The 26,892-nt window shown below is 65.1% G+C and overlaps 1 protein-coding gene and 1 long non-coding RNA gene across 10 annotated transcripts in view; one reads left to right on the top strand and one right to left on the bottom strand.

Moving 5' to 3' along the window:
* Window positions 1–26,892, top strand: part of PIP5K1C (phosphatidylinositol-4-phosphate 5-kinase type 1 gamma) — a 50,166-nt gene that overhangs the window by 10,039 nt on the left and 13,235 nt on the right. For 5 of the 9 annotated variants that reach the window (XM_045043653.1, XM_045043652.1, XM_045043670.1 and 2 more), the window contains exons 1-11: window positions 10,454–10,526; window positions 11,044–11,075; window positions 12,507–12,599; window positions 13,507–13,637; window positions 14,433–14,550; window positions 18,642–18,794; window positions 20,787–21,086; window positions 21,782–21,987; window positions 23,414–23,497; window positions 25,031–25,079; window positions 26,685–26,769. In XM_045043653.1, coding sequence (XP_044899588.1) covers window positions 10,469–10,526; window positions 11,044–11,075; window positions 12,507–12,599; window positions 13,507–13,637; window positions 14,433–14,550; window positions 18,642–18,794; window positions 20,787–21,086; window positions 21,782–21,987; window positions 23,414–23,497; window positions 25,031–25,079; window positions 26,685–26,769 — 1,309 coding nt within the window. In that variant the 5' untranslated portion in view covers window positions 10,454–10,468. Of the gene's footprint in view, window positions 1–9,956; window positions 10,103–10,453; window positions 10,527–11,043; window positions 11,076–12,506; window positions 12,600–13,506; window positions 13,638–14,432; window positions 14,551–18,641; window positions 18,795–20,786; window positions 21,087–21,781; window positions 21,988–23,413; window positions 23,498–25,030; window positions 25,080–26,684; window positions 26,770–26,892 lie in introns of those variants that run through there. The other 4 variants (XM_023243747.2, XM_023243758.2, XM_023243765.2 and 1 more) reach the window with 2 other exon arrangements.
* Window positions 3,578–6,819, bottom strand: LOC109497815. The gene is made up of 3 exons (XR_006589184.1): window positions 6,025–6,819; window positions 5,431–5,579; window positions 3,578–3,847 (listed from the first exon to the last, which is right to left on the bottom strand). It is a non-coding gene; the product is annotated as an uncharacterized LOC109497815 (long non-coding RNA).

Below are 26,892 nucleotides of genomic sequence, written 5' to 3'. Positions count from 1 at the left end.
CGTGTGCCTGTGGCTCAGGCTGGAGCCCGGCCACCCGGAATCACGTGCATCCGTGCCCACTTTTTCCCGGGGAACCTCAGGCAGGTGACCTGGCTTCTCGGGGCCGTGGCACCCACCTCACCGGGCTGCTGGGTGCCTCGGGTGGGGTGGTTCAGACCCAGCGGGCCTCAGCTCCTTGTTGGCTGGGGCCACTGGGGTGTTGGAGTCGGTGGCTCAGTGGTTAGAGACACTAAGCAGGCCGTGCCCCGAGCCTCCTCCTCCAACACCTGCCTCCTGAGCCAAGCCCCTAGTGCCCTGGCCCCAGACCTTGTCGTGACTCCCGCGGTCACCACCAGGGAGGAGGGAGCGGGTCCCGGTGCGAAGTGTGGGCACGTGCCTCCCTGGGCTGTAGCGAGTGCTGCCCTCACGGGGCTCCTGGCCTCGAAGGGCGCAGTCACTGGAGGGCCCACAGATTAAATAGGAGGTTTAAACTGACCAGGGGTAGGAGTTATGATGGAGGTGGAGAACGGGTCAGGGAGCCGGCATCAGCCAGGTGTGCAGGAAGGTCTCGCTGAGGAGGAGACGATCCAGGCCTGAACGGTGAAATGGGGAAGAGTATGCTAGGTAGAGAAGCGAGTGCAAGGGCCCTGGGGCGGGACTGTGCCTGGTGCATGTGAGGAACGGCAAGGAGGTCGCGTGGCAGGAGTGCAGGGAGTGAGGGGAGGCGAGGGGAGTGAGGGGGAGGGGAGGGCAGGGAGGCCATCCGTCTAGACGCCCCCCACCCGCTGTCCTTCTCTGTACTCTCAGGGGCCACGTGGGAACCCCCAGTGTGTCACAGCTGTTGCTGTGAACACAGACCCCGAAATGTGGCAGCTTTAAACAGCAGCGCACACTTATCACCTCCCGGTGTCTGTGGGTCAGGAGTCCAAGGGTGGCTGGGCGGGGCGGTTCTGGCACAGGGTCTCTGACGAGGTCGCACCCCAGCCTCCTGCCCCATCCGAGGGCTCGACCGGGGCTGGAGGAGCCGGTCCCGAGCTGTTGTCTCAGGTGGCTGCCGGCAGACGGCCTCCGTTCCCAGGGCCACTTGCGTGTCCTCGCCGCTCGGCGGCCGCGTCTCCCCGGCTGAGCGGCCCGAGAGCGAGCGAAGGCGGCTGCGTCTGACCTGGTCAGAGGTCGCGGGCCCGCACTTCGGCCGTACCCCGCCGGTCACGCCCACCGGCCGTGGCAGGAGCTGTGGATACCCGGGGACCAGGCCGGCCGGGGGCCATCCTGAAGGCTGGCCGCCCAGCGGGCAGCTCGCGTGGCTTCAGAGCCTCCCTCTGTCACCCGTAGAATGGGGCAGTCGTGGCCCTCGCGGGCCTCATGCAGAGTGACCCTCGAGGTGCGGGAGGTCCGGTGGCAATCCCGGAGCCCGGCCGGGCGTCGGGGGCCTGGTGCCCGCCTGGCTCGGCCTCTGTGCCAGACAGAGCCGGCTCCGGCCCCCTGGGATTCTGGACGCCCAGACCTGCCCTGTCGGGGAGGCTGGCCCCCACTGGGGAGGGAATTACTGGCATTCGCGAGAGTGCCCGGCCTGGCTTCCCACCGTCCGCCTGTCTCCTGGTCGGTGGGCACCTGCCGCGAGTGACGGGAGCAAGAGGCCTCTAGCCTGGAGGCCAAGGGGGCCTCTGGCCGAGCAGCCCTGGGCTGCCTCAGTGGCTCTTGGTATTTTAGAATTCAGGTGCAGAATCTGCAGCCCAGCCCTGGCTTCCGGGGAGTAAAAATATATCTGGGAAGAAAACTGGGCCAAGAAACCTCACACGTTGGTCCTGAGACAGCGCGTGATCCTCCATTGGGCACCTGCTGGTGGGTGGGGGGAGGTGGGGGGAGGCTCTCTCCGCGGCTGCCCTTCCGTCCGCGGATCTCGCCCATCGGCTGGCCCTTCCCGAGTGGAGGTCTGTGGTTGAGGGTCCAGCGTCGGTCTCCCGGTGTCCCCCTCGAGGAGCCCCGATCCCCCACACCTCGGCAGGGTGCCGCTGGCTCCGGGGTGGGGACCCAGGCCTCGGCACGTGACCTGCAGGACAGTCAGACGCCTACTTGGGGGTGGGGGCGGCCCCGCAGGGAGGACAGCAGCACTGGCCGGTGGGGAGACCGAGTCCTCAGGGCCCCCAGGTGCCGCCAGACTTGAAGCTCATCTTCAGTTAGGTCGGGGCTCAGCAGGCTCCTCCCGCGAAGGGCCGAGTGGTCTCTCTCTTAAGCGTTGATTCTGCCGCGGGAGCACAAAAGCCACGGCAGAGATTGGTAAATGAGTGGGTGTGGCTTTGTGCCGATAAAACTTTACGTACAAAACAGACGGCAGGGGCGCCTGGGTGGCGCAGTCGGTTAAGCGTCCGACTTCAGCCAGGTCACGATCTCGCGGTCCGTGAGTTCGAGCCCCACGTCGGGCTCTGTGCTGACGGCTCAGAGCCTGGAGCCTGTTTCCGATTCTGTGTCTCCCTCTCTCTCTGCCCCTCCCCCGTTCATGCTCTGTCTCTCTCTGTCCCAAAAATAAATAAACGTTGAAAAAAAAAAAAAGAAAAAAAAAAAACAGACGGCAGGCGGGTCTGGTCGGCAGGGCACAGTTTACTGGCCCCTGAGTTGTGTTAACAAATAATCCCTCTCCACATACTGTGTGAGTTAGGCTTCTGTCTCAACACAAAACATCCTAACACCACCTCTTTGAGCCTCAGTTTCCCCCTCTGAAGAAGAGAGACGAGAGGCATAGGATAGGCCAGGGGGGAAGCCCCAAGGGCCCGTGGCCTTGCTGGGCCTTCCGCCCTGCAGCAGATGTCCAGCTCAGGGAACCTGTGAGAGCCACATTCCCCTCGCTCTTCCCCCGGGGCTCCCGCCTGTGCTTGCTCTCAGCTTCCTCCACGCAGCCCTCCAGGGTTTCTCAGCTGATGCCCCGTGCCTGGGAGCTGGTGCGGGGGGGGGGGGGGGGGGGGGGGGAGTCATGGAGGGACACAGGGAGAAGTGGCCTGCCCTGCGGGGCTCTGGGAGGAGCCAGGAGACCCCTGAAGGCGGCGCTGTGGCGTGGGTTTCCGTGGGTTTCCGAGGGAGAGGCTGCCAGGAGAGGCCACACCCACAACCACTAGGCCCCGGGACAGGCTCCGCGAGGTGGCCCAGGGCCTGAAGGAGCCCGAACGGTGGAGGACCAGACAGCAGCCCACAGGCTGGGGAGTGGGCGCGGGCAGGCGACCGCGGGGGCGCCGGGTCTGGGGATGGCGAGCCCGGGGCCCCAGCGTCCGAATCTGTGGAAGACGAGCTGTCGCCCTCTGCGCCTCTGATGGTGTGGGCGACCTCGGGCAGAGCGTCCCCCGAGGGCTGGGGACCAGACAGAAGCTGGCGCCGGTGGAGAGAGCCCCCGGCCGGGAGCGCCCGCGCCTAGGGCAGTGTGGGAGTAAGCGTCGTGTGGAGCTCTGCTTCTGGGCCGGCGGGGGCTCTGCCCTTGGGCCCAGGGACCCGCGTGGGGGTGGGGCTCACACAGGTGACCGGACGGCCGCGGGCCACCGGGCCAGGTGCGTGGGAGCAGCCGCTCTGCCCGCGGGGTCAGGGAGAGCCACCCAAGGGGAGGAAGCTTCTGGTCGCCGCGAGGGCGGGCCGGCTTGGGCTGCCTGGAGCAGACCGACCGCCAGCCCTTGCGGGCAGAGCGCGTCTGCAGAGACTCGGGAGCCCCTGCCGCTGAGCTACCTTGAACTTGCCTCTGAGACCTCTGGGCCTCAGTCTCCCCGGCTGCAAAGTGGGTCCAGTGGCGGCCGTCTCCCGGGAGTGTTAGGGGGTGGGGGGTGTGGCTTCCGGGGCGCCCGCCCAGCGCTGGGGCGTGTGCGCGCCTGTAGCTGTTTAGTACGGGGAGCTGCGAAGAGAAGACAGAAGTAGACAGGAGAGTACGGCTAAGCTATTTTTATCACGAAATATTTTGTTATTTTTTAATGTTCATTTTTACACATTAAAAATAAAGACAGAGCAGCAGGGGGCGGCAGAGAGAGGATCCCGAGCAGGCTGTCAGCACAGAGCCCTACCCGGGATTTGAACCCACGAACCTGGAGATCATGACCTGCACCGGAACCGAGAGTGGGACCCTCGGCCGAGACTGAGCCGCCCAGGCGGCCGATGCGTTGGCGTCTTTTCTGGGCGCCTCGGATCTTTTGTCCCTAAATCTATTTAGACAAAGAACCAGTTCGTCCCCAGAAACGGGGCCCAGCACGCAGGGAATGCTCCCAGAGTTTGGAACGCGTGAGGGAGCGAGTGGTGGACAGAATGCTCTTTGGGAAGCTGGGAATCAGGACAATCTGTAATTCCTTACCTGCCACCAATTCACCCTTCTGGGTGGTTCGGGGTGGTAAGCGCAAAATCGTGAGAGGAAAAAACTATCCGCGAGGCAGAAAGGGGCTTTCTTAGTCCCGAAGCCTTCGTTTGAGACTTGCCCCCTAGTTTGAAGTTTCAGCCTTTGCCTGAGTCCTGCCCCTGCTGAGGCCCCGATGGTTCCTGGCGCGACGGGGACTTTTGTCCCCCTGGCTGTCGGCTGTCGGGGTGAGAGCCGGGATGAGCTTCCCACGTGCCGGGACTGGACGCAGCGCTGGCAAGCCCGCTGTGGCCTCTGCTCTACTGGGAAGGGACAGGTCCCTTCGGTGACGTGTGGCCCGAAATCAGTGAGCCGGGGGCGTGGTAGAGGGTGGGCAGGGGTGGGGTGGGAAGGGACTGCTCTAGGCAGCGCGTCAGGGGTGGACCCTCCAGGAGGCGATGTTCAGGCCGAGACCATCTGAGTGCCCGCCGCGGCCGCGTGGAGATGCAGGGAGGGAGCCTTCGAGGCCGCGGGCACGGTGATGGTGGCGGCTAAGGCCCCGAGGTGGGACCTTGCCGGCCGCAAAGGTGTGTTGAGCGAGTGTGTGTGAGACCCACGCCCACTCCTGGGGCCAATCCACCCCCCAACGCGAGCTTCTCCAAAGCCTGAAAACACCCGGCAGCACAGGGCCAGGTTGACCTTTAACCTGCATTCAGAAAATTGTCAACCGAGGGGCGCCTGGGGGGGCTCAGCGTGTGGAGGGTCAGACCTTTGGTTTTGTTGGAGCCCCACGTCAGGCTCTGCGCTGACAGAGGGGAGCCTGCTTGGGATTCCCCCTCCCTCCCTCTCCCCCTCTCTCTCTCTCTCTGCCCCTCCCCCACCTCTCTCAAAATAAACAGAGGTTAAAAAGCAAAATTTTCAACCGTACTGAAAAGTTGAAAGTAGCGGATGGTGGAAGCTCACTTCGTACTGCTTGGATCCCCCCATTGACCTTCTGCTGGGTTTAGTTCACATACTCCCCGCCCCCCATGCCCCCGTCCACCCCTTCCCCACTTCCCCTCCCTGCTCTGGGCTTGTAGCACCCCTGGAGGACGGGGATCTTGCCCGTGTCTGCTGATTGGAAAGGGCCAGCTACCGAAGAGATAAAAACTCACCCAAGCGTGGAACCAGGCGAGGCAGGCGTATAAGGTGCAGGGGGTGGGCGCAGAGGGCAGAGACTCCCAGACTCCCGTTCTCCTCGGCTGGGAGCGCCGTGACCTCGGGTTAGCTGCCGGCCGCCTGCTCTGCTGTGTTTAGTTCTTCTCTTGAAAAAAATTTTTTTTCACGTTTGTTTGTTTATTTTGAGAGCGACAGTGAGTGTACGAGCCAGGGAGGGGCAGAGGGAGAGGGAGAGAGAGAGAAATCCCCGCCCCACATGGGGCTCGAACCCACAAACCCACGAGATCATGACCTGAGCCAAAACCAAGAGTCGGCCGCCGTGGGGCGCCTGGGTGGCTCAGTCGGTGAAGCGGATGACTTTGGCTCCGGTCGTGATGTCCCGGTTCGTGGGTTTGAGCCCCGCGTCGGGCTCTGGGCTGACGGCTCGGAGCCTGGAGCCTGCTTCGGATTCTGTGTCTCCCTCTCTCTCTCTCTGCCCCTCCCCTGCTCACGCTGTCTCTCTCTGTCTCTCAAAAATAAATAAATGTTAAAAAAAAGAAAAAAGAGCTGCTCAGCTGGCTGAGCGGCCCAGGCGCCCCTGCCGCACTTACTTCTTGGGTTTTCTGAAATCTTTTCTCTCCAACCTCCGTTCCTTTTTTCTTGTCTTGCTGCACCGGCCGGCGTCCCCACCGCCGTGGTGGCTCTCGGCTCGTACCGTGGTCCCTGCTTCAGTCAGCTGTCGCTGCGTAACAGGCCGCCCGGAGCTTCGAGCCTGAGCGAACAAGTGCGTGTGTGCTTGCGGCTCTGGGGTCTCGCCCGGGGTCGGCGGGCGCCTGCACCCTGGTCCCGCACCTCGGCTGGGGGCCGCCTACCTCCCCGGTGCGGTCGCCAGTGTGGCGGGGACCCCCGCCGGGCCCTCGGGGCTCGGGGTTCCCAGAGGGCAGAACCAGAAGCTTCCACCCTTCCCCCACGCCATAGGGTTTCTTTCTCCGTTGTATCGCACCACTCGGAGCATCACGTGGCTGCAGAGAGCCGGCCGTCTCCGCTCAGCCGCGGCCCTTCCGGTTTGGAGAGGGGACTTTCAAGTGTGGCTCGGCCGGCCGGGGGGCTGAGGGTTGGGATTGCCACCCCCCCCGCAGAGGTTCCCAGCGTCCCCGCAGGCTGCCCGCAGGGCCCCGCTGCTGAGGCGGCCGCGCAGCGGGAGCCCCAGGGCCACCGGGTCGCTCGGCCGATCTGGGAAGTGTGTGAGGCCACTTCCTGGCTTCTCGGGGCTGCTGGCCCCGCTGCCTTGTCCTCGCGCCTTCTCGTCCGCCCTGAGTCACGGGGAGCCGGCACCCGGCCTGGGCACATGCAGCCCTGATCTGGGAAGCGGCCCCGCCCTGGAGGCCTCGTGTCCCCCTGCTGCCCTCTCCAGCGCTGACTCCACACTCAGCTCTGACGGTGTCCGTCAGGGGGTGACTGAGCAGACCTGGTCTCTCTGTAGTGGGGGAGACATAACACATGAGCCCCAGGAGCTGCTGGGTGTCTGGAAGGCCAAGAAAGCCACAGAGATGAGGAGAGTGACCTCAGAGGGACTGTTTTGGGCAAGGTGGTTGGGGGGACACTTCAGAGGGGGTGACATTTGAGCCAGGTCTCAGATGAAGCAAGGGAGCAAACCCAGCAAGGGTCTTGGGAACGGTGTTTCAGGTGAGGGGGGAGCCCAACCGGTGCAAAGGCCCTGGGGCAGGACCTGCCTGTCATGATGGAGAAAGGGCGAGGAGGCCCATGTGGCTGGAGCAGAGTGAGGGGGAGAGAGGGAGAGGCGGAGGGCCGAGGGAGGGAGGACTGCGGGGGGGGGAGGGCACCTTCGTGCAGGGCCTTGGGGACCCAGGGGAGGACTTGGACTTTTCCCCCAGGGAGGTAGGAGTCCTGGAGGGCTGTGGGCACAGGAGGGCGGGACCTGACTCAGGTGCTCACGGGCGCCCTCTGGTGGCCTCCGTGGGGAGACTGGGCTGTGTGGAGGACAGACGGGGCACCAGGGTGGAGGGGCTGCGGCGGTCCTGGAGCCGTGGGCCAGGGACAGTGGGCAGATTCGGGGTGGGTTTTACAGGCACAGGTGGGTGATTGTGCTGCAAGACAGACGGCGAGGCTCCTCCCTGGGTCTTGGGGGCCCACAGTCCTTCCCGAGCTTTTTGTTGCCACATCCAACAGACGTGGAGACGAGGCTCCCCCGAAGCTGAGACGCGGGCAGAGGGGAGGGGAGAGGGTGTCTGTCCACCCGTCATGGGTCAGTCAACGCACAGGCCCAGCCCTGAGGGAGGACGCCCCCAGCCCCCATGAAGAGGACATGCATTGATGTCCTTGTTGCCTGGAGGGAAAGGACAGGGTGTGCAGGATGGGGCGGTGGCAACTGGGGTGGGGGTAGGGGGACCATCCAGGGCAAAGGCCCTGAGGCCAGCCAGTGGAGCAGGGAACAGCTGATAGGAGTTGGGTCCCGCAGGCCGGGAGGAGGGGCTCTGCCTGGGCTTTGGCCTGCTTTAGGGGCTGAGAAACAGGCTCAGAGGGAAGCCCCTGAGGGCGTGAGGAGCTCACCTCCTCCCTCCGGAGGAGCCACGGGGTGGCTGTGAGGTCACCTGCACGGAAGCGATCAGAGCGGCCTGTGGCAGGGTCCTGTGGTAGGGCTGGGCGGCGGGCTGGGGAGAGGGGGCCCAGCTCTGGAGCCCTAGCTTCGGGCACCCACGGAGGCTCAGCGAGACCACAGGAAAGGTGCTCAGAGAGGTGGAGGGGCTCGCCTGAGGCCACACAGCGGTGGGCCGCAGGAGAGCCCGGCCTCAGCCCTGCTGCGCGCGTCCCCTGCCCCCTCCCCCCCTGCCCAGAGGCTGGCACGGCTGTGTCCCGGGGCAGACGCGCTCTCCCCCTCCCCAGGCTATTTTTAAAACTTAATTTCCTCAAAAATTGGGTGGCTCGTTCAGAAGAGAGTGGGTCACGTCTTGGGCTGGGAGGAGCGACATCGTGGTGTGGCCTCTGCCGTCCCAGCCGGCCTGGCTGGTGGTGGCAGCACAGGGCGGGGCTGTGACCTCCAGCGGTGGACTCCCTGTGAGCAGGAAGGGAAGGCCCTCCAGGGCCGGGGGGGCCACGGTTTTTGAGGGTTTTGAGCAGCAGGGGGTGGGGGGGTCCTCACAGGCACGGTGCTGTGGTGGGGGGTGGGGCAGACGGACCCCCGCGGGGCTTCCTGCCGGAGGAGGCCGGTGTGGACGTGGCTGGGCAGGAGGGCGAGCAGGGCTGTGAGTGGCCAGGCCGCCCCCCGACCCGCTGAGGAGCCTGAGGAGCCGGGAGGACTCGGGAGCAGGCGGAGCCGTGGGAGGTGGGGGGGAGGCCGGGACCTCGGCGTTGGGCCTGCTCGGCCTGGGAGCTGCAGAGGACGAAGTCCAGAATGTTCTGCCCTGGTCCACCGCCAGCTTCTTGCCTTCTCTCCTCTTCCCTCCCCCACGGCCCACACGTAACACCATGAATTGTTCTGTTGGGCAGCCAGCAGAAATATCACGTCAGCTTTCTAGCACCTTCCGCGGCCCGCTTGCCTCTAGCTGAGCCTCGGGATGGGCCCACGTTCAGGCCCGGGGCCTGGGCACCCAGGTTGGAAGGTCTGTGGGTGGGCACCTGGGGCCTCGGGCAGGTGAGCCAGCCTCCGTGTGTCGGCTTTGACCTCCTGGCTGGGGTGTCCTCTGCCGTGACCGTGGCACCGGCCGGTTGCCCACCCAGCCTCAGTTTCCCTGCCTGGACCATCTCCGACACCTGGCTGACCGACGCACGGGGCAGTGGTGGCACTGGGGTGGTGGTTGTGGCTGAAAGAGGACACTGGTCACCCACCCCGCCCGCCCAGGCCTGCCCCACATTCAGTGTTTCCTTTTCTCAATAAGTGTAATTCATACCATAAAATTCACGCTTTGAAGAACACGGTTTAGTTTTTCGTGTATTCCCAATGTCGTGCCACTGTCACCACTGATTCTAGAACATTCTTATCCTGCTAAAGGAAACCCCATTCCCTTTGACAGTCACTCCCCAGTCCGCAGCCTTGTCCGCTCTTCGGGACTGGAACCCCGTCTCAGCCCCACCACACCCACGGTCCTCTGCCTAGCCCGACCTTCCCTGAGCTCCAGACTCGGGGTCCGGCTGATCCTGGAGTCTCTGTGCCAGAGGCTCTGGGCGTCTCACACTCAGCTTGGCCACGCGGCACCTGACTGTCCCCACACCTGCTCCTGCCTTGTTCCTCATCTTGGCTGAGACTGCTCATTCCTTCCGTTAATGGCTTTAATCATAGTCCTTAGTCATCCTGGAGTCCCTGCTTTTCGCTTTGCCTCCAGTGAGGGTAGCCTGTCTGTCCCAACTTGAGACCTGTCCAGAATCTGCCCACCTCCCCTCTGCCTCCCCCACCCGGTCCAGCCCATCCTCTCCTGAAGGACCAGCTCAGTTCCCCCCCACCCCGTCCCCCAGTCCGTCCTCCCCGTAGTGGCCGCCAGAGGGCGCCCACGAGCACCCAAGTCGGATCCCCTCCCTCTGCCCACAGCCCTCCAGGGCTCCCACCTTCCTGTGGGGGAAAGCGCAAGTCCTCCCTTGCTGGCCTGACCCCTCACGCATCGCCCAAGCCAAGGCCCTCCACCCTCCTGGTCACCACCTGCCTTCCCGCCAGCCTGACACGTAGACACCCAGCACGTGAGTTTCTGTTGCGGCTAAACAAATCACACGGCCTGATCTAAAACCACACTCTGGAGGTCATGAGTCTGAGATGGGTGTCACGGGGACCAAACCCAGGCATGGGCAGGGCCAGTTCCCCCTGAAGCCCCAGGGAGACCCCTCTCCTGCCTTTTCCGCCTTCCGGAGGTACCACATCCTGGCCCGCGCCACCCCCCCCCCCCCCCCAGCCAGCAGCATGGGGTCTGCCTGCCTCTCTGCCTCCCTCTCATGAGGATCTCATGGGGACGCTGGGCCCAGGGACCCCGGGTCTCCCCGACCTCAGACCTCACCAGCCTTGGCTTCGTCCCACCTGCAAAGCCCACCCTGTCTGCAGGAGGCAGGGGTATGCCTGCGGTCCATACTCGTTTGAACAGATACTCCTCAGCAGAAGCCCGCTTTGCAGGTGAGGACGCCAGGGCTCAGAGAGGTCAGTGGTTGGCCTCCCCACAGGGAGCCAGGATTGGAGGGCAGGGTGCTAGGGATAAAAACTGCCTGCTCCCTCACCGTGAGCCTCTCTCCACGGTGAGCACCTCTTTCCCGGGGACAGTGTGAACAGGGGCCAGGGAGCCGTCACTCCAGCCCTGGCCTCCTGGCCCCTTCCCACCGACCCAGCCGGTCACGTGATTTCTCTGTGTCCCGAGGACGTTGGATCTGGTTGAGCCCTGCTTCCGCCGGCAGGGGAAGGCCACAGCTGTCAGTTTGGTCAGCCCTTTGCTGCCAGGGACTTAACGTCTTTGGGGTCAGTGGTGGGTTGACGTCCGCACCCGTTTCCCAGCCGGGGTACTGTCGTCCCTCCGTAGGGGTGCAGGGAGCGGAGTGAGGTCGGGGACACCTGTGTGCGGGGAAGGCAGGGTGGTGACACGGTGGGGTGGAGGGCCGCCCCCGTCTCCGGGCTGAAGCCTCTCTCTTCTCTCCTGCAGGCTTGGCCCAGAAGAAGATGGCCCCGTCGGAGGTGAGTGTCCTGTGGCCTTCCTGACCCACTTCTCGGGGCCTGCTGTGCGGCCTGGGGCAGCTGGCCGCACCTCCCCGGGCCCCATGCTCTGTCAGGTGGCAGGCAGTGAAAGTCCCTCGGTCCTGCCGGCATCTTGAGTTTCAGGGAGGGGAGCCGCTGGGGAAGGAAGAGCGAGGACCCGGCCTGGACAGTGAGGGACAGAGGGACAGAGACTGAGGATCCAGAGGGGTGGGAGGGGAGCCGGGCAAGGGCGGGTCCCTGAGGAGCCCCCAGGAGGAGGGGGGGTCCAGGCACCGCTGGTGTAGCATCGGTTGTCCCCACACGCCCGCCCACGTCTTCCGTCTTCCCTCCGGGATCCAGAGAGCTCCTGCTCCTGCTGGGGCGGCCGCTCGCCCGCGCCTTGCACCCTGGGGGGGTCAGCACTGTCCCTGGTCCTGAAAGCGGCCTGTGGGAGCGAGTCTGTGAGCCCCGCATTCCAGGAGCAGCCCAGGCGTGGCGTCCCTGTAGCGGCGCTAGCTTCCTGGCCCCAGGCACCTGTGTCCCCGGGTTGCCACCTGTCACGTGGGGTCCTTGTCAGGAGGGCTCTCCTGGAGGCTGTCTGGCCACAGGGCAGTGGGGAGTCTGCGAGGGGTGCGGAGCAGGGGCGGTGCCACTGATTTCTGGGGAGAGCCCGCCCCCTGGTGGCCAGTATGCGGAACACGCCCGGGCCTGCTGAGGAGCCAGGGCAGCTGGGGGGCTGCCTGAACCCCCGTGGGGCAGTGGGGGTTGGGCTGATCTGGGTGCTCGCAGCTGGAGGCCAGAGGGTTTCACGGGCTGTTTGGATGGTGCAGGTACACAGTAGATGTTTCTTAAATGTCCGTGACCGGACAGCCCCCACCGCCCCTCCACCATTCTCCCCTGTGGAGCCGCACATCAGTGCTGGTGGCTCCCACACACATTTGTCACGCCTGCCCTGGCTGTGCCCACACAGGTCCCGGGCCAGTGGGACCTCTCCCTGTTTCACAGTCATTCCAGCCCACATGTCTCGGCCCTAAGGGACGCTGTGTGATGTCTGGAGACATCTGTGGCTGTCGGGACGCAGTGAGGCTGCTCACTGCTCACAGTGCATGGGACGCACCATAGGGGACAACCCAGCCCTCCCCCCGCCCCCGTCAGCAGGCCCAGGGAGTCCCTGAAGTTAGGGTTCTGCTCCTGAGGAACCGGAAGTCCGGTCTGGGCCTGGGCCCCTCTGGATGTGCAGAGTTGGACCGTGTGGCCCCAGTGGGTGATGGGGCACCTGCTCTGCCCTGGAGCCCGCCCACACCAGGCTCTGCCCCACGTGGCTTGCCAGCCAGTGACTCAGCCCTGACTCTGGTCAGGATGTCCAGAGCACTCTGGCCCCAGCGGCGCCTCCTTGCTGATGTTTAATGCTTCCTGCTTCCTCCTCTCCAGGCCCCGTCGATGACTGGACAGCTGGGCCCCGGCCACGGGAAGAAGTTGGGTCATCGGGGCGTGGACGCATCTGGCGAAACCACCTACAAGAAGGTTCCTCCTCTGCCCTCGGCTGGTTGGGGTGGGGCAAAGTGGAGAAGGGCTCCCAGCCATCCGGGGCCCCCACACAGGGCCGGGCGGGCTCTGTGCCCACGTGTGGCTGTGGACAGATCCCCTCGGTGCGGGCCCCTCCGTCCCAGCGAGGCCCTTGCCTGCTGTCTCCATCACAAGCATCGGGCAATGTGCCCGCAGCTGCACCACCACCCGCCCGGCTACAGGAGCCGCCTGCGACCCTGGGCGAGCCCTCAGCTGCTCCGGCCCTGCTGGCTCATCCGGAAAAGGAGAAATGCGGTCCTCCTTCCTTCCCTTGGAAAGCGGGGCTGAGCTGTCACCCCCACCCCCTCCTCCTCAAGTGTGGGCGGCCTCCAGCCCAGGCAGCCTGGGCGACGTAATGCTGGGCGGCCCCGACATGCCCCACTGTGGCTGGGGAAACCGAGGCACGGAGCGGCGGTGTCGCTCACGCAGCGTGACCGTGCACGTCACCGGGAGAGTAGGTAGCAGGAACCCGGGTTCACAGAGATGAAGTTGGGATGTCACTCTGTAAATGGATTTCCAAAAAGGAAATCCTGGCAGCAGATAGAACCCTGCCGAATCGGGACAGTTTTGAGAAGTTGGAACCTTCTAGAACCTTGATGGAAAACAGGCCTCGGGGCTGCATGAGGTGATATTGGAGTCCCAGCCAGGCCACCTCGCCGTGGGGTTGTGTGAGCTGACCGACAGCCCAGAGGCCAGCGGGTCTGGGACAAGTGGTGGGCGGGTACCCCGGGGCCCCGTGCGTGATGGGTGCCAGGGTCAAGCTGCGAGCTGGACATCTGGCTCGTCCTGCTGCCCCGAGGGGCTTCTCGTTTTGCCTCCCCGCCCTGGCGGCCGAGGGTCTTGATCCAGCTGGGTCTCCCCACAGACCACGTCCTCCACCCTGAAGGGGGCCATCCAGCTGGGCATCGGCTACACCGTGGGCAACCTGAGCTCCAAGCCAGAGCGTGACGTGCTCATGCAGGACTTCTACGTCGTGGAGAGCATCTTCTTCCCCAGGTGGGCCCGGGCCCTGCGCCATGGAGACCGGCCCCGATGCCCGTAGCAGCTCACCCAGCACGCAGACGCTGCTGGGATGCCAACAGCCTTGCTGTTCTCTGAGCTCCCTTCTCTGCTGGAAACAGCACGGGCCTCTCCTAGCACCTTCTTGGCTTTGAGGCCTGACCCTGTACCGGTCGTGATGTTAGCTTGCTGCCGAATCAGAGGGCTGCAGTACAACAGTGATTTTAAGAAACAGGGGAAGAAAACATAAAGTTCGCTTTTCTCTCACGTGGAAAATAGTGACAGGCAATCCGGGGCCATCAGGCAGCTCCCCGGTGTTGGGGTCCCGTGTTTTTCTGGCCGTTCCACCGTCCTTGTGGGCAGCTTTTGCAACCAGGGGTTTCAGGTAGCTGCCCGAGATCCTGCCATCACGTCTGCATTCCACTAGCAGAAGGAAGAGAGCACGTGCCCCTCCCTAGGCAGGGCAGCACCAAGAAATGATGGTTTCTGCTCTGCTCATAGCCCATTGGCCGATCACAGTCACATGACCAGAGCTAGATGCAGGAGAGGCTGGGCAGTGGGCTTCCTCCAGGCGGCCATGTGCCCAGCCAGCACTGGGAATGGATGTCGGGACATAGCCCTCTGTCCCCTGGGGAGTCCCATGCCACCGTCTGAGTTGGCCGTCTGGAGAAGGCCTTGGAGCTCAGCGGCCAGGGCACCGCCCAGGCCTGGGACGTCCGCGCCACCGGGGAGTCGGGGAGGCACCCACGAGGCCGCCGTCCCTCACAGGCCCCCTCCCTCCTTGCTCCACAGTGAAGGCAGCAACCTCACCCCCGCCCACCACTTCCAGGACTTCAGGTTCAAGACCTACGCACCTGTCGCCTTCCGCTACTTCCGGGAACTCTTCGGGATCCGACCGGATGATTACTTGGTAAGAGCGTCAGTCAGCTGCTGCTGCGTAACAAGCTGTGGCAGACCGGCGGCCCACAGCGCCACCTGTCTGTCCCTTGTGGTTTCTGTGGGTCAGGACTTCGGGTGCAACTCAGCCGGGTTCTTTGCTCAGGGTTGCGCTGGAGGGTGGGCTGGGGCTAGAGCCTCGTGGGGCACCGGACTGGGGGAGGGTCTGCTTCCAGCTCCACGGTGACATTGGCGGGACCCCCTCCTCGCCCATCGGCTGGGGCTTCCGTTCCATCCCTGCGGGCCTCTTGGTCAGAGCGTGAGCGACAGGAGTGTCCTGGCCCCTTTGCCACGTCTGTGGGTTAGAGGTGCGTCACATGTCACGCCTCCCTTTGGGAGGAGGTGGGTCGTGGGGACCAGTTCAGAGCGTCCCCTCAGTTCTGGTGTGGTTTTAGTCTCTCAAATTAGAATAATCTTGGAGCGTCTGGGGGGTTCAGTTGGTTAAGCGTCGACTCTTGATCTCGGCTCGGGTCACGATCTCGTGGTTCATGGGTTCGAGCCCCATGTCGGGCTCCATGCTTGAGCGCACTGAACCTGCTTGGGATCCTCTCTCTCTCCCTCTCTCTCTGCCCCTCCGCTGCTCTCTGTCTCTCTCTGTCTCTGTCTCTCAAAACAAATAAATAAACATTTAGAAAAATTAGAACCTAGGCCCTACCCTTTGATCTCACAGTGAACGATCAGGACTCCTGAAAGTTACAGCTCGCCTGCACACGGGGCTCGTCACCTGGGTGGTTCAGTCTGCACTTGGGGAAGGTCTGGCGGGTCTGTTTCGAGTTCGCCCGGTCACCGGTTTGCGACTTTGTGTTCGGGAAGCCTTACTCCCTGGGCAAGAGCGTGTCTGTGACCGTTGGACATACTCTGTGTAATCCTTCCACCGTCTGCTGTCCCTGGGGCTTGGCCTGTGGGCCTGCTGGCTCTCACCTGCAGTGACTCGTCTCCCTGCGTGTCGGGAGGTGCTTGGCCTCACTCTCCCCTGGGTTCTTAGTCTGCGGGAAAGCTGTGCCCTCAGCCGCGGCCGTGTCCCTGCAGAGAGAGCGGCATTTGCTCCGGCCATGGGCACGTCCAGGCGCCCAGAAGTCACGGTGCCCCTTGCCAGGGCCAAGGCCTGGTCCTCTGACCACAGCATCCGTGTCGTGCTCCCCCTCCGGCCTCCACCGCCGCCCCGTAACGACGTTCCCTTTGGTCCCGCAGCCTCCTCGGAGTGAAGCCAGCCTGGTGGTTCCGTAGTAGAGATGACTTGGGTGACCTCGGTTTTAGGTCTCGGGAGGGAAAGGGGACACCTGTGGCGCTCGCTGTGGCAGTGGTGATGTGGCCTCTGTGTGCTGGTGGGGAGCGGACCCAAGCTGGTCCTGGCGGCGGAGTGGACACAGGGCGACGGCCGAGGGCCTGTCTCGGCCTTGAGTGGGTGCTCAGCAGGTGTCCTCTGTCCTCTTCAAGACCTGCCCTGTTTGCAGCGACAGGGTGGCCAGGGCCCCTGGATTCGAGAGGCCCTCCCGCGGCGGGGGTGGGGAGCTCAGACACGGCTGGATGGTGCACCCAGACAGCATCACAGCTCGCATTTATCAGCTCTGGTCCCTCGGTTCCTCTCTCTTCCCGGCCGGGTCCCTGTGGGCCGTGGGCATCACCTCGGCTCCAGAGACTTCTGTGGCGGCCGCCAGGGTCCTGAGTTTTGTGGGGGCTCGCCCACCATCACTGTGAGAGCCCTGGGCTGACCCAGTGTTGACTTCGGCTCAGGACAGCAGGGCAGCGGCCGGGGGAGGCGGGGGACACGTGCGGGGGCGGGGGCTGCAGACGGTCAGCCTCGGGCCACGGGCGCCCACCCTGGGCACTGAGGGGAGAGGGGGCACGCCTGGGGTCGTCTGCCTGTGACCCTGTCCCGGTGGCCGGTGGTCTCTTGGCTGGGAAGTCTGCCTGTGTCACCGCTGCCTCCTCTGCAGCCAGGACCCCGTGAGGCCTGAGCCCTGTACGCTGCCCCCCAGGCCGCTCCCTGAGGGCAGCGGCTGCCGGCACTGCTTCCAGACCGTTCTCTGCTCACAGACTTCTTTTGTGCGAAGCCGCGCAGTCCCCTTCGGCGCTCATCTCTCCTCCTCTCCTCCTCTCCTGCCAGCTGGGGCCAGCTGTAAGGCCTTGGGGTTTCCCTGTTCCCGGCGGGCTCCCGAGGCCCAGGACGCCCCTCGCTGCTGTCCTTCCAGGGCAGGGTGGGGGGAGGTGGGGGTGAGGAGGGAGAGCACGGGCAGCCTGGGCCTGGGCCTCTGTTTCCGAGGGTGCGGGGCCTCGTGGCTGTGGGCGGAGCGAGACGGACAGAGGGCCGCGCTGGCTGCAAACTGGACCTGTCTCCCCCCCGCACAACCCACCGCCTCCCTGAGCCGCCTCCTTGCTGTCTGCGGCCAGCACAGCTGGGACGCCCACTGACTCGGCTCCCCTCCGCCGACAGCCCTGGGCCGGGCCCCCATGCGGCTCCCCGCACCGTCGCCCCCACAGTCCAGATGGCCCAGGCAGCCTGTCCTGGCCTGGCTTCCGGGCATCCGCACGTCCTGTCTTATTAACAGGCTTGCGTCAGCCCTGCTCCAGCCTGGTGCCCGTTTCGGAGCCGGTCACCATGTTGGGGACTGCCAGCACATTCCCCCTGAGTGGCCTGGCTGTTGGCTCCGCTCCCCTGAGGCACGGACAGGGGAGACTTCTCGCCCCCGCCCCCCCCCCCCCCCCAGGTAACCTGACAGCACGAGCGCACTAGCAGTTAGAGGTGGCGCTGTTGTCCTTGTGGTCAGCACTAGGTCGCAGGTGTAGGGGCAACAGCTGTGGCCTCGGACCCCTCTTTCTTCCAGCATGGCGCTCGTGGTCCCTGGGGGGGTCATGCCTCTGGTGTGTGCCCGTCCCACCCACAGCCGGCCCCCGACTAACCGCCCGGTGCCTGGGACACCGGGCCGCAGCCCGGAGTTTGCACAGCACCACGGCTTGCTGGACCACAGCTCGTCCTGGGCTCGGCCGTGGCCAGGCAGCGGGTGGGGGCGCCCGATCTTCCCAGGGTCTTTGTCCAGCCAGGGCGTGCTGACTGCTGGGGCATCGGGTTAGGGTCCTTACACCCAGCGATGCAGTAAGTGTTCCCTCGGCGTTTACCCTGTGGCCCGGGGCGGGGGGGGAGCGTGCTGTGGCCTCGTCCCTGTCATATACCAGCGACACTCAGTCAGGACTTCGGGGGTGCAGGGCACAGAAACCCAACCCAAACAGCCTTAATCCCGAAAAACACCTCAGTGGCTCATTAGCTGAAAAGGCCCAGGGGCAGCAGCCCGCAGGGCCTCACTTTCCTTGGCTTCTTAACAGACCAGGCACCTGCTGTATGCTGGGCTCTGTCATGGGTGCTGGGGACCCTCCGTGAGAAAAATGCTTCAAAATCCCTGGGTCCACAGAGTTTACTGTTTGTTGGTGGGGAGGGCGTGTGGGGCTGATGGACAGCAAGCACGGAAGAAAGCCGATGTCCATGGAAGAGAAGATGGGGAAGAGAAGGGTGTGCTGGGGGCCGTGGTTGGGGTTGCTCGCCAGGGACACAGGCTCCTGCTCACAGGAACAGCTCTCAGCTGTTCTTGTGCGTGGCATCCCTACCAAAGGTGGTCTTGTGGCCCAGCATGGCTGCTGGGGTTCCAGCTGTCACATCAGCTTTCCAGGTGGGAAATGGATGGGAAGGAGGGAGGGGCACCAGCGTCTGTCACCTGATTAGGGATTCAGAAGCTTCTACAGGCTCGTTGACCAGAGTTGACTGTTGTGGCCTCACCTAGCTGCGGGGAAGGTTGGGCAGTGAGTCTTGGCCAGATGGGTGCACAACCCAGCACGACTGGGTGTCTGTTACTAACGGGAGAGGGACCGTGCCCTAGGAGATCGGCACCCAGGCTGCAGATTAGCCCGGGGTTCAGTTCCTTGCTGTGTGGCCTCAGGCGTGTCAGTTTCCCTCTCTGAGCGTATTTCTTCATCTGTGAAAGGATGCTGACAGTGACCTGTTCCAGAGCTGTCCGCTAGACGCTGGGCGTGTGGGGTGTCAGCGACCCACCTGCCCACTCACTGCCCCCCCAGTACTCGCTGTGCAACGAGCCACTGATCGAGCTGTCCAACCCCGGCGCCAGCGGCTCCCTGTTCTACGTCACCAGTGACGACGAGTTCATCATCAAGACGGTGATGCACAAGGAGGCCGAGTTCCTGCAGAAGCTGTTACCCGGCTACTACATGGTGAGGAGCCCCGCCCTGCAGCCCCGCTCCACCCCGCCCCGCGCCCCCTACCTGCCGAGGAGCCCCGCCCTGCGGCCCGACCCACCTCCGCCCCTCCCCTGCCCCTACGCAGTGAGGAGCCCCGCCCTGAAGCCCCGCCCCACTTTTTACCCCGCCCCCTACACGGTGAGGAGCCCCGCCCCTGGCTCCTACAGGGTGAGGGGCCCCGCCCTGGAGCCCCGCCCCACCTCCACCCCATACATAGTGAGGGCCCCTGCCCCACCTCCGCCCCGCCCCCTACTTGGTGAGAAGCCCCGCTCCACCCCGCCCCCTACATGCTGAGGAGCCCCGCCCTGCGGCCCAACCCACCTCGCCCCTCCACTGCCCCTACACAGTGAGGAGCCCCGCCCTGCAGCCCCGCCCGACTTTTTGCCCCGCCCCTGGCTCCTAAAGGGTGAGGGGCCCCGCCCTGCAGCCCCGCCCCACCTCCACCCCATACATAGTGAGGGTCCCTGCCCCACCTCCGCCCCTCCCCTGCCCCTGCACAGTGAGGAGCCCCGCCCTGCGGCCCAACTCACCTCCTCCCCTCCCCTCCCCCTACACAGTGAGGAGCCCCGCCCTGCAGCCCCACCCCACCTTTTGCCCCGCCCCCTACATGGTGAGGAGCCCCGCCCCTGGCTCCTACAGGGTGAGGGGCCCCGCCCCCCTTCCCCGCAGCTCCGCCCCCACCTCGGCCCGTCCCCACCCCTACATGGTGAGGAGCCCCGCCCTGCAACCCCGCCCCGCCCCCAACTCCTTTCCTGTTGGGAGCAGGTTCAATAGCAGCCACGGGCTCTGAGGCTAAGGAATTTGGGCAGATGGGGTCCGGGAGACCCCTTTTAGGCAGGCCATGGGAAGTCCTCCTGAGCCTCGCCTTCACCCCTACCCCCCCCCCAGCACCACCACGTGGTGCCTCAACACTTGGCAAGCAGGACTTGCCATCTAAACCCCTCACCGCCTTCCCTGGGGGTGGGGGGAGTGGGGGCGGGGGCGGGCCCAGCCTTCACTCCCCCTCCCTTCTCCCCACCGACACCCCTGAGTCACGGAGCCCAGAAATCGAGGCTTGTGTCTTGGTAGCTGGTGACTCAGGCGTGGGGGAGGGAGGCTGGACCACCAGCTGGCATGTCACCAAGGACCAGCTGCCGGGGCACTTCCCAGTCCCTGTGTGACTCACAGCCTGAGAGGGCGGCTCAGATCCCTGGGCGGGAGTGGAAGCAGGAGTGGGCAAGGGTCGTGACCAGGCACCTGGCAGGGGTGCGGATAGGCTTTTCTGGGCAGCTCTGTTCGGATTGTGGCCCCTCTCCCCCCGGGGCGTCTCATTCATCGTGCATGATGCTCAGGGGGTCCCTGGCCCCCACGGTCAGGGGTCGGCAAGCTTCCTGTAAAGAACTGTCTGGTAAATGTTGGGGCTCTGTGCCCCAGGCAGCACCTACCTCCATAGCTCAGCCCTGCTGTCACTGCAGGGAAGCCCCATGGACCCCGAGTGAGTGGACAGGCTCCACGTGCGTGGATCACTTCCTTTACTGACACTGAAATGTCAAGTTCGTGTCGTTTTCACGTGTCACAGAACGCTACTTTCCTTTTTTCTCCCCAACTTTTTTAACAACATAAAGCCATTCATAGCTTAAACCGCTGGCCACGTGAGAACGAGTGGGTAGTTGGACTTGGTCCCGTATTCAGAGTTTGCCAACCCTTGTCCTGGACTGTGCCTGGAAGCTGTGACCCCGTGTCACCCCAGGCTGGGGAGGTGGGGCACCTGGGTCTGGCCTGGGGGGCAGCCAGCCCCTGACACCCGGAGGATCTCATCTGCTGGAACCTGGCTAACGTCAGATCTCTGGGAGGGCAGAGTGCGGGGCTGGCCCAGGCGGGTGGTGGTCAGGGAGGGCTTCCTGGAGGTGGCCCGGCACAGAGTGTGCCGGTGCCGGCGGCCGTGGCGACTGTCCTCCAGCCCTGTCCTCCTCCTTCGCCTCCCAGAACCTCAACCAGAACCCGCGGACGCTGCTGCCCAAGTTTTACGGGCTGTACTGCGTGCAGTCGGGCGGCAAGAACATCCGCGTGGTGGTCATGAACAACATCCTGCCGCGCGTTGTCAAGATGCACCTCAAGTTCGACCTCAAGGGCTCCACGTACAAGCGGCGGGCCAGCAAGAAAGAGAAGGAGAAGAGCATTCCCACCTACAAGGACCTGGACTTCATCCAGGACATGCCCGAGGGGCTCCTGCTGGACGCAGACACCTTCTCCGCCCTCGTCAAGACGCTGCAACGGGACTGCCTGGTGAGGCCGCCACGCCCACACGGCCCGGTGCGGGGGAGGAGCCCAGAGCAGAGTGCGTGGGGCTGGGGGGGGGGGCAGTTCAGGGTCCCTCGCCTCTCTGGGCCTCAGTTGTCCCGTCTGTGAAACGGGGACGCTGGTGGAAGCCAGTGCAGCGTGAGCCCCAGGCCCGCGGACCCCCTTGCCCCCGCTTGGCCTCGTGGTCTCCTCCACCCCCTGTGACCTGGGGGGTTTCGAGCCTGCTCCCCTGGACTAGAGATCTCGTCTAGTCTCGGGGAGCAGGCTCAAAACCCGAGGCCCCCAGGCCCACCACCCCTGGCTCCTAGGCCTCTTGGAAAACTTTGCACGACCTTGCCCGAGGACGCCCCCAGACCTCTCAGGACCTCGGGCTTCCCTGAGCCCAGGTGTCAGAGCCCTGGGGGCCAGGAGCGGGTTTTGTGTGCGGAGCGGCTGGACTCTGTCAGGAGGAAGGAAACACCCTGGCCCCCGTGTGGATGCCACGCCTCGGGTCCCATTGCCTGCCACGTGGCCTGGCCCCTTGCCCCTGACCCCTTGGTCTCCCGGCCATCCGTGAAGTGGGGGTCAGGACAGGCCCCCTGCGAGGCTGTGGGGACCGAGTGGGCGCAGACCCCGATGCAGCTTGCGGTTGTGGGGGGCCGGGCACCGGGAGCGTGACCTGTCGGCCCCGCCCCCGGCAGGTGCTGGAGAGCTTCAAGATCATGGACTACAGCCTGCTCCTGGGCGTGCACAACATCGACCAGCAGGAGCGGGAGCGGCAGGCCGAGGGCGCCCAGAGCACCGCGGGCGAGAAGCGGCCGCTGGGCCAGAAGGCCCTCTACTCCACGGCCATGGAGTCCATCCAGGGCGGGGCCGCGCGCGGGGAGGCCATCGAGTCGGACGACACGTAGGTGACCCGGGGCTGTGGGGCCCTCGGTGTGAGGCGGGCAGGGAGAGTTGGCCGCGGGGGCGAGAGACGGGGAGCAGGCGCGTCCAGAAGCCCGCGTGTGGCTGGTTCCTGGTTTGTGAATCGGAGCAGCGGAGTCTGCCCGCCAGGCCCCGCGAGGGTCACAGGTGGACGCACGGCCCCCCGGCCGGGTGATGACCGGGGCGTTCCGGCTCGGTCTGTCCGCGGACTGAGGCCCGTGGCCATCCGTGTGGGAAACACAGATGCCCCCTCCCCCTGCCGGACCCCAGAATGGGTTAAAGCGCCACCATCTGAAGCAAAGCCGTAGGGGTGTTGAGTGCTGGGGACGAGGCAACATCTACAGCAGGGGGCCGAACCCAGAGCCCCGGGGAGAACAGGCCCCGGTGATGGAGGCCGAGGTCACAGTCTCAGAGAGGGCTGTGCCCCCTGCCCGAGACAGACTCGTGGGGTGTCCGCCCCGCCCCCGGCACTGTGCACGCTGGGCCGGGTCGTTCTCTGGGGCGTCCTGAGTGCTATAGGGCTGGAGCAGCATCCCTGCCCCCCCCCATGGAAGGGCACCTCCCCCCCCATGCCAGGACACCCCCAGTCGTGAGGGCCTCAGACGTCTCCAGACATCGTTGAGTGCTCGAGGAGGACAGTACCCCGGTGGGAACGGCTTCTGCAGACAGGGTGTCGAGACTGAGCGTGCCGGCAACCAGCACGGGGGCCCTGGAGGAGGGGGGCATAACCCCCCAGCGTCCGCGAGGGAGACGGGGGCTCACAGCTGGGGAGGACGGGGGAGGAGCCCTGACGCCCTGACCAGGCGAGGCGGTGGGGGCAGGAGGAGCGACACCTGCAGAGGTCTGGTGGCTCGGCCCGACCTCCACTGTGTTGGCGTTTGTAGGGTCTGTGCCAGGCCTGGCAGGATGTCGGGGTGCGCAGGTGAGCTGGGCAGTGCGTGGAGTGCGGTGTGCGGAGCCTGCAGGGCCCGGGCCTGACGGGTCTGGGGTCATGGGGACTTGAGGACAGCCGCTGCGTCGTGTGGCCTCACTAACCATGCCGGGCCGGGCACGTGTGGGCCTGGGGCTGAGTGAAGCGACTAACTCCCCAGACGGGACCCAGAAGCACTGGGGGCCCCGCCCGGGGCGAGCGTGTGCGTGCGCACGGGTGTGTGGGGGCCAGACCCCTCGCCAGCCTCCAGCCTCGCGTGTCTGACGGCAGCTCGGCCCCAGCCGAGCTGCCGCCTACAGGAGCACATGGGCTCTGGCTCCTTCAGCTTCTCCGAGGCCAGGCTCTGGGCCCCCCACGCCGCCCCCGCCAGCGGTGTGGCCCTGTGGGGTGTTGACGGCGCTCCTGTCCCCCCGCCCCTGCCCACAGTGGTGTGGCCCTGTGGGGTGTTGACCGCGCTCCCGCCCTCTCTCCCCAGGATGGGCGGGATTCCCGCCGTGAACGGCCGAGGGGAGCGCCTCTTGCTGCATATTGGCATCATTGACATTCTGCAGTCGTACAGGTGGGTGCCCCCTGCCCCCCTCACTTGCCCACGGAAGCGGTGCACCTGCTGCCCGCAGACAAAGCCTCCTCGGCCCCGGGAAGGCTCCTGATTGGCTGCCGGCCCCTGAGGCCTCGAGGGAGGCATTCGGTCCCCGACTGGGTGACTCCACCTTCGGGGTTGGGGCTGGCGTGGGGCGTGCGGGGTGGGTGGGGTGTCGCCCGCCGGTCCAGCCCCGTCTGCTGAGCGCCGACCGTGTGCCAGGTGCCGGGCTAAAGTGCGCAGGACAGAAGCGCCCGTGGCCGCAGAGCACAGCATCTCGGGACAGCTCCTACGATGAGCAGGAGTAAATGCTCGTGGCTGGGGCCCCATGTCGTGGGGTCTCAAGTGCGGCAGAGCCGAAGGAACAGATACCCCAGCCTCACCTGCGGTTTAAAAGCTGGGGTGTGGGCCACCTCGTTACCCATGCCTCGACCCGCATGAGGTCTTGGTGACGAGCATTTCTTAGTCTTAGTTTTCCATCCTGAGAGCGGAATGCGTTCATTATGCACATTCCCGACAGGACAGGGGGACCCTGGGCGTGGTGGTCCCCATTTCCCATGTCCACCCCCTCAGGAAGCCCACTGGGTGGGCTTGGGTGAGTTTTTTCCTAAATATGAAACTGGGCTCCTGCCTGTCAAACACTAGTATTCGCAGCCTGTTGTTTTCTGACTCAGGGGCAGATGTCTTCCATGGGGACATCTCTCTGGGTTTAGAGCAGGAGTGGAGAGCTTTAATGTTTACTTATTAGTTTTGAGAGATAGAGTGAGCAGGGAAGAGGCAGAGAGACAATCCCAAACAGGCTCCAGGCTGTCGGCACAGAGCCCAACTCGGGGCTCAAACTCACCAACCGTGAGATCGTGACCTGAGCTGAAGTCAAGAGTGGGGCGCTTAACCAGCTGAGCCACGCAGGCGCCCCGGGAAACTTTGGAGGTGTCAGACCAGGGTTTCTGCGGAGGCTCTTGAGTGGGGGCAAGGAGGGTGGGCCAGCGTGTGTCAGGCAGCCACAAGCCTATCCTGGGGCAGGGGTGTCCCGCGGGGGTGGGTGCTGAGAAGAGGACCCTTCCCCCACCCCATAGACTAGGGGGTGTCCAGGAAGGCTGCCTGGAGGAGGCAACGTTTTCCCCAGCCCAGGTGTGCAGGGATCTAGTTAGAGCCACAGTGCAGGCCACTGATTCCAGCAGAGAGGACCCGGGCTCAGCCTGGGCCATGAGAGAGGAAGGCCGTACTCTGGGGGTGCTGCCATATGCCCCCCACCGAGGGCCAAGCGCCACGGCCTTTTCACTTCCTCTCTAAGAGTAGCAGCGGTAGGAGCCACCAGCAGGCGGGGAGGGGAACAGAGGGCGCCGAAAAGGGAGGTGGCCCCTGGCTGAGGCGTCTCCGTTCCTCTGGACCAGGGCCCTCCCACCCACTTGGTGCCAGGAGCACACCCAGTCCCCAGACGTGGCCCAGTGTCCCCTGGGGACGGGGCCGCCCCACTAGAGGACCACTTTGGTTCACTCGTTTTCTCTGCAGGTTCATCAAGAAGCTGGAACACACCTGGAAGGCTCTTGTCCACGACGGGGTGAGCATTGTGCCTTCACGCGTCAGTCCACAGACGTGCTGGTCTCCCGGGGCCAGGCACAGGTGCTCCAGAGCCGAGAAACACGGGCCTCCCTTCCCGGAGCCAGTGTCCCGTGGGGGCGGCCGTGTGCCCCGGCAGTCACAGGCCGAGGGGTCCGGGTCAAGACGGGAGAGGGCAGGCAGCTAGCTGTAGGCCGTCCGGCAGTGGGGTCTGAGCCACTGGTGAGGGGCCCGGAAGGGCTTCTTGGAGGAGAGGACGCCCAAGCTGAGCTGGGAGGATTCCCAAAGACCGCCCGACCGGGAGAGTCAGGGGGCAGCGAGGCAAAGAGCAGTCTGGAAACGCGCAGGACGGAGGGGGCTCGGGCACTGGCCACACCCACGGGCAGGCCAGCTGTTGGGGACCAAACGGTGCACCTGCGGCAGCAGCCCTAGCACCCCGGTCCGGTTGGGCTGACGAGCTGGTTGGGGCCCCGATGCACGCCTGTCCTCCCGTGGCTCCCTTCAGACCGATTCTTACTGAAACGTTAAGGGCTGTCTGCGTGCGTGCGGTCTGTAAAATCCAGAACCCCAGCCGGCCCCCAACACCCCTCAGAGAGTGTTTGGACGGTCCAGATGGGAGCTTCCAGAAGGTGCACCAAGAAGGGCCAGGGGGCAGGAACCCTCTCACGGCGTCACGAAGCCATGGCAGCCGGAGGCACTGTAAGCCCTACCGAGGCTGCTCGGGTTTGGGGGCCCAAACGGTGGTCAGCGTAGCCATACAGGCGTGAACGGTCTGGGGCAGGTGGGGTGGCCCCTGGGGTCCAGGGCCGGCTGCTTCTGCCTGGCGCTGCACACTCCTGGGCGTGGCCCACGCGGCTGGCCCCCCACAGGGCACTCCAGGCAGAGGAGAGGGCGGAAGCTGTCACTGCCTCGTCTCCCCCACCACCTGCCTGAACGCGGTCCTGCGGTCACGCCTCGCTGCAGCGAGGATGGGACATGTCGCTTTCACCCTGGAGGCCGCGAGTCCCCTGTGTTCTGTTACGTTACAGCAGGAGGAGGACCCGGGCCCTGTCTGGGGGCACCTGTGGTTGTCACCCCCGGGGGGGTGGGGGTGCTGTCGCGTCCGGCGAGAGTGGCAGCCTCTAGCCTCCCTGTCGCGCAGACCAGGAGACCAGCTTAGAGGGGAGCCCGGCATCACCCCACACTGGGGTGTGGGACCGAGGGACACCAGCGGCCGCCTGTCCCCACCTCAGGCGTGGCTGTGCGCCACCAACCGTCCCTTACAAAACAGGCGTCCAGCCGTCCTTTGTTGAGACTCGCTCTCAGAGAATTGCCCTGGTTTCCATACCTCTTGGAGTAGCTGTCGCTTCCCATGGTTCAAAGCATTAGAAATACAGACGGGTTTATGATGGCGGAGTCTCCCTCCCACCCTGCCCTCTGCCACCGTCACCTGACCCCCGGGTCCGTCCAGGAAGCCCCGTGCTGGGGATCCAGTCCCCTCCCCACATGGGCGGCTTTGCCCCGCCGCCCGCCTGTGCCCTGGGCTGTCCCGCGGGACCCGGGGAGCTCCTGGTGGGACCACGGCACTCACGCCCTTCTGCCCTCGGGCCCTTGTTTCGCTTCCCAGGACACCGTCTCTGTCCACCGGCCCAGCTTCTACGCAGAGCGCTTCTTCAAGTTCATGAGCAACACGGTTTTCCGGAAGAACTCCTGTGAGCCTCCCAGGCACTTTGGGCAGGAGGGCCCCCGGGGTGCAGAGACGGGAGGCAGGGCGGCCAAGAGCCGAGCGAGCCCACAGGGTCACCTCCCGCTACTCGGCCATCCTTGGGCCTCGG

Source organism: Felis catus, chromosome A2 (assembly GCF_018350175.1).
Source record: "Felis catus isolate Fca126 chromosome A2, F.catus_Fca126_mat1.0, whole genome shotgun sequence".
In the NCBI taxonomy this organism is placed as follows: domain Eukaryota; kingdom Metazoa; phylum Chordata; class Mammalia; order Carnivora; family Felidae; genus Felis; species Felis catus.
Note: the sequence above shows the minus strand (reverse complement) of the source record. Positions and strands in the feature narration are given on the sequence as shown.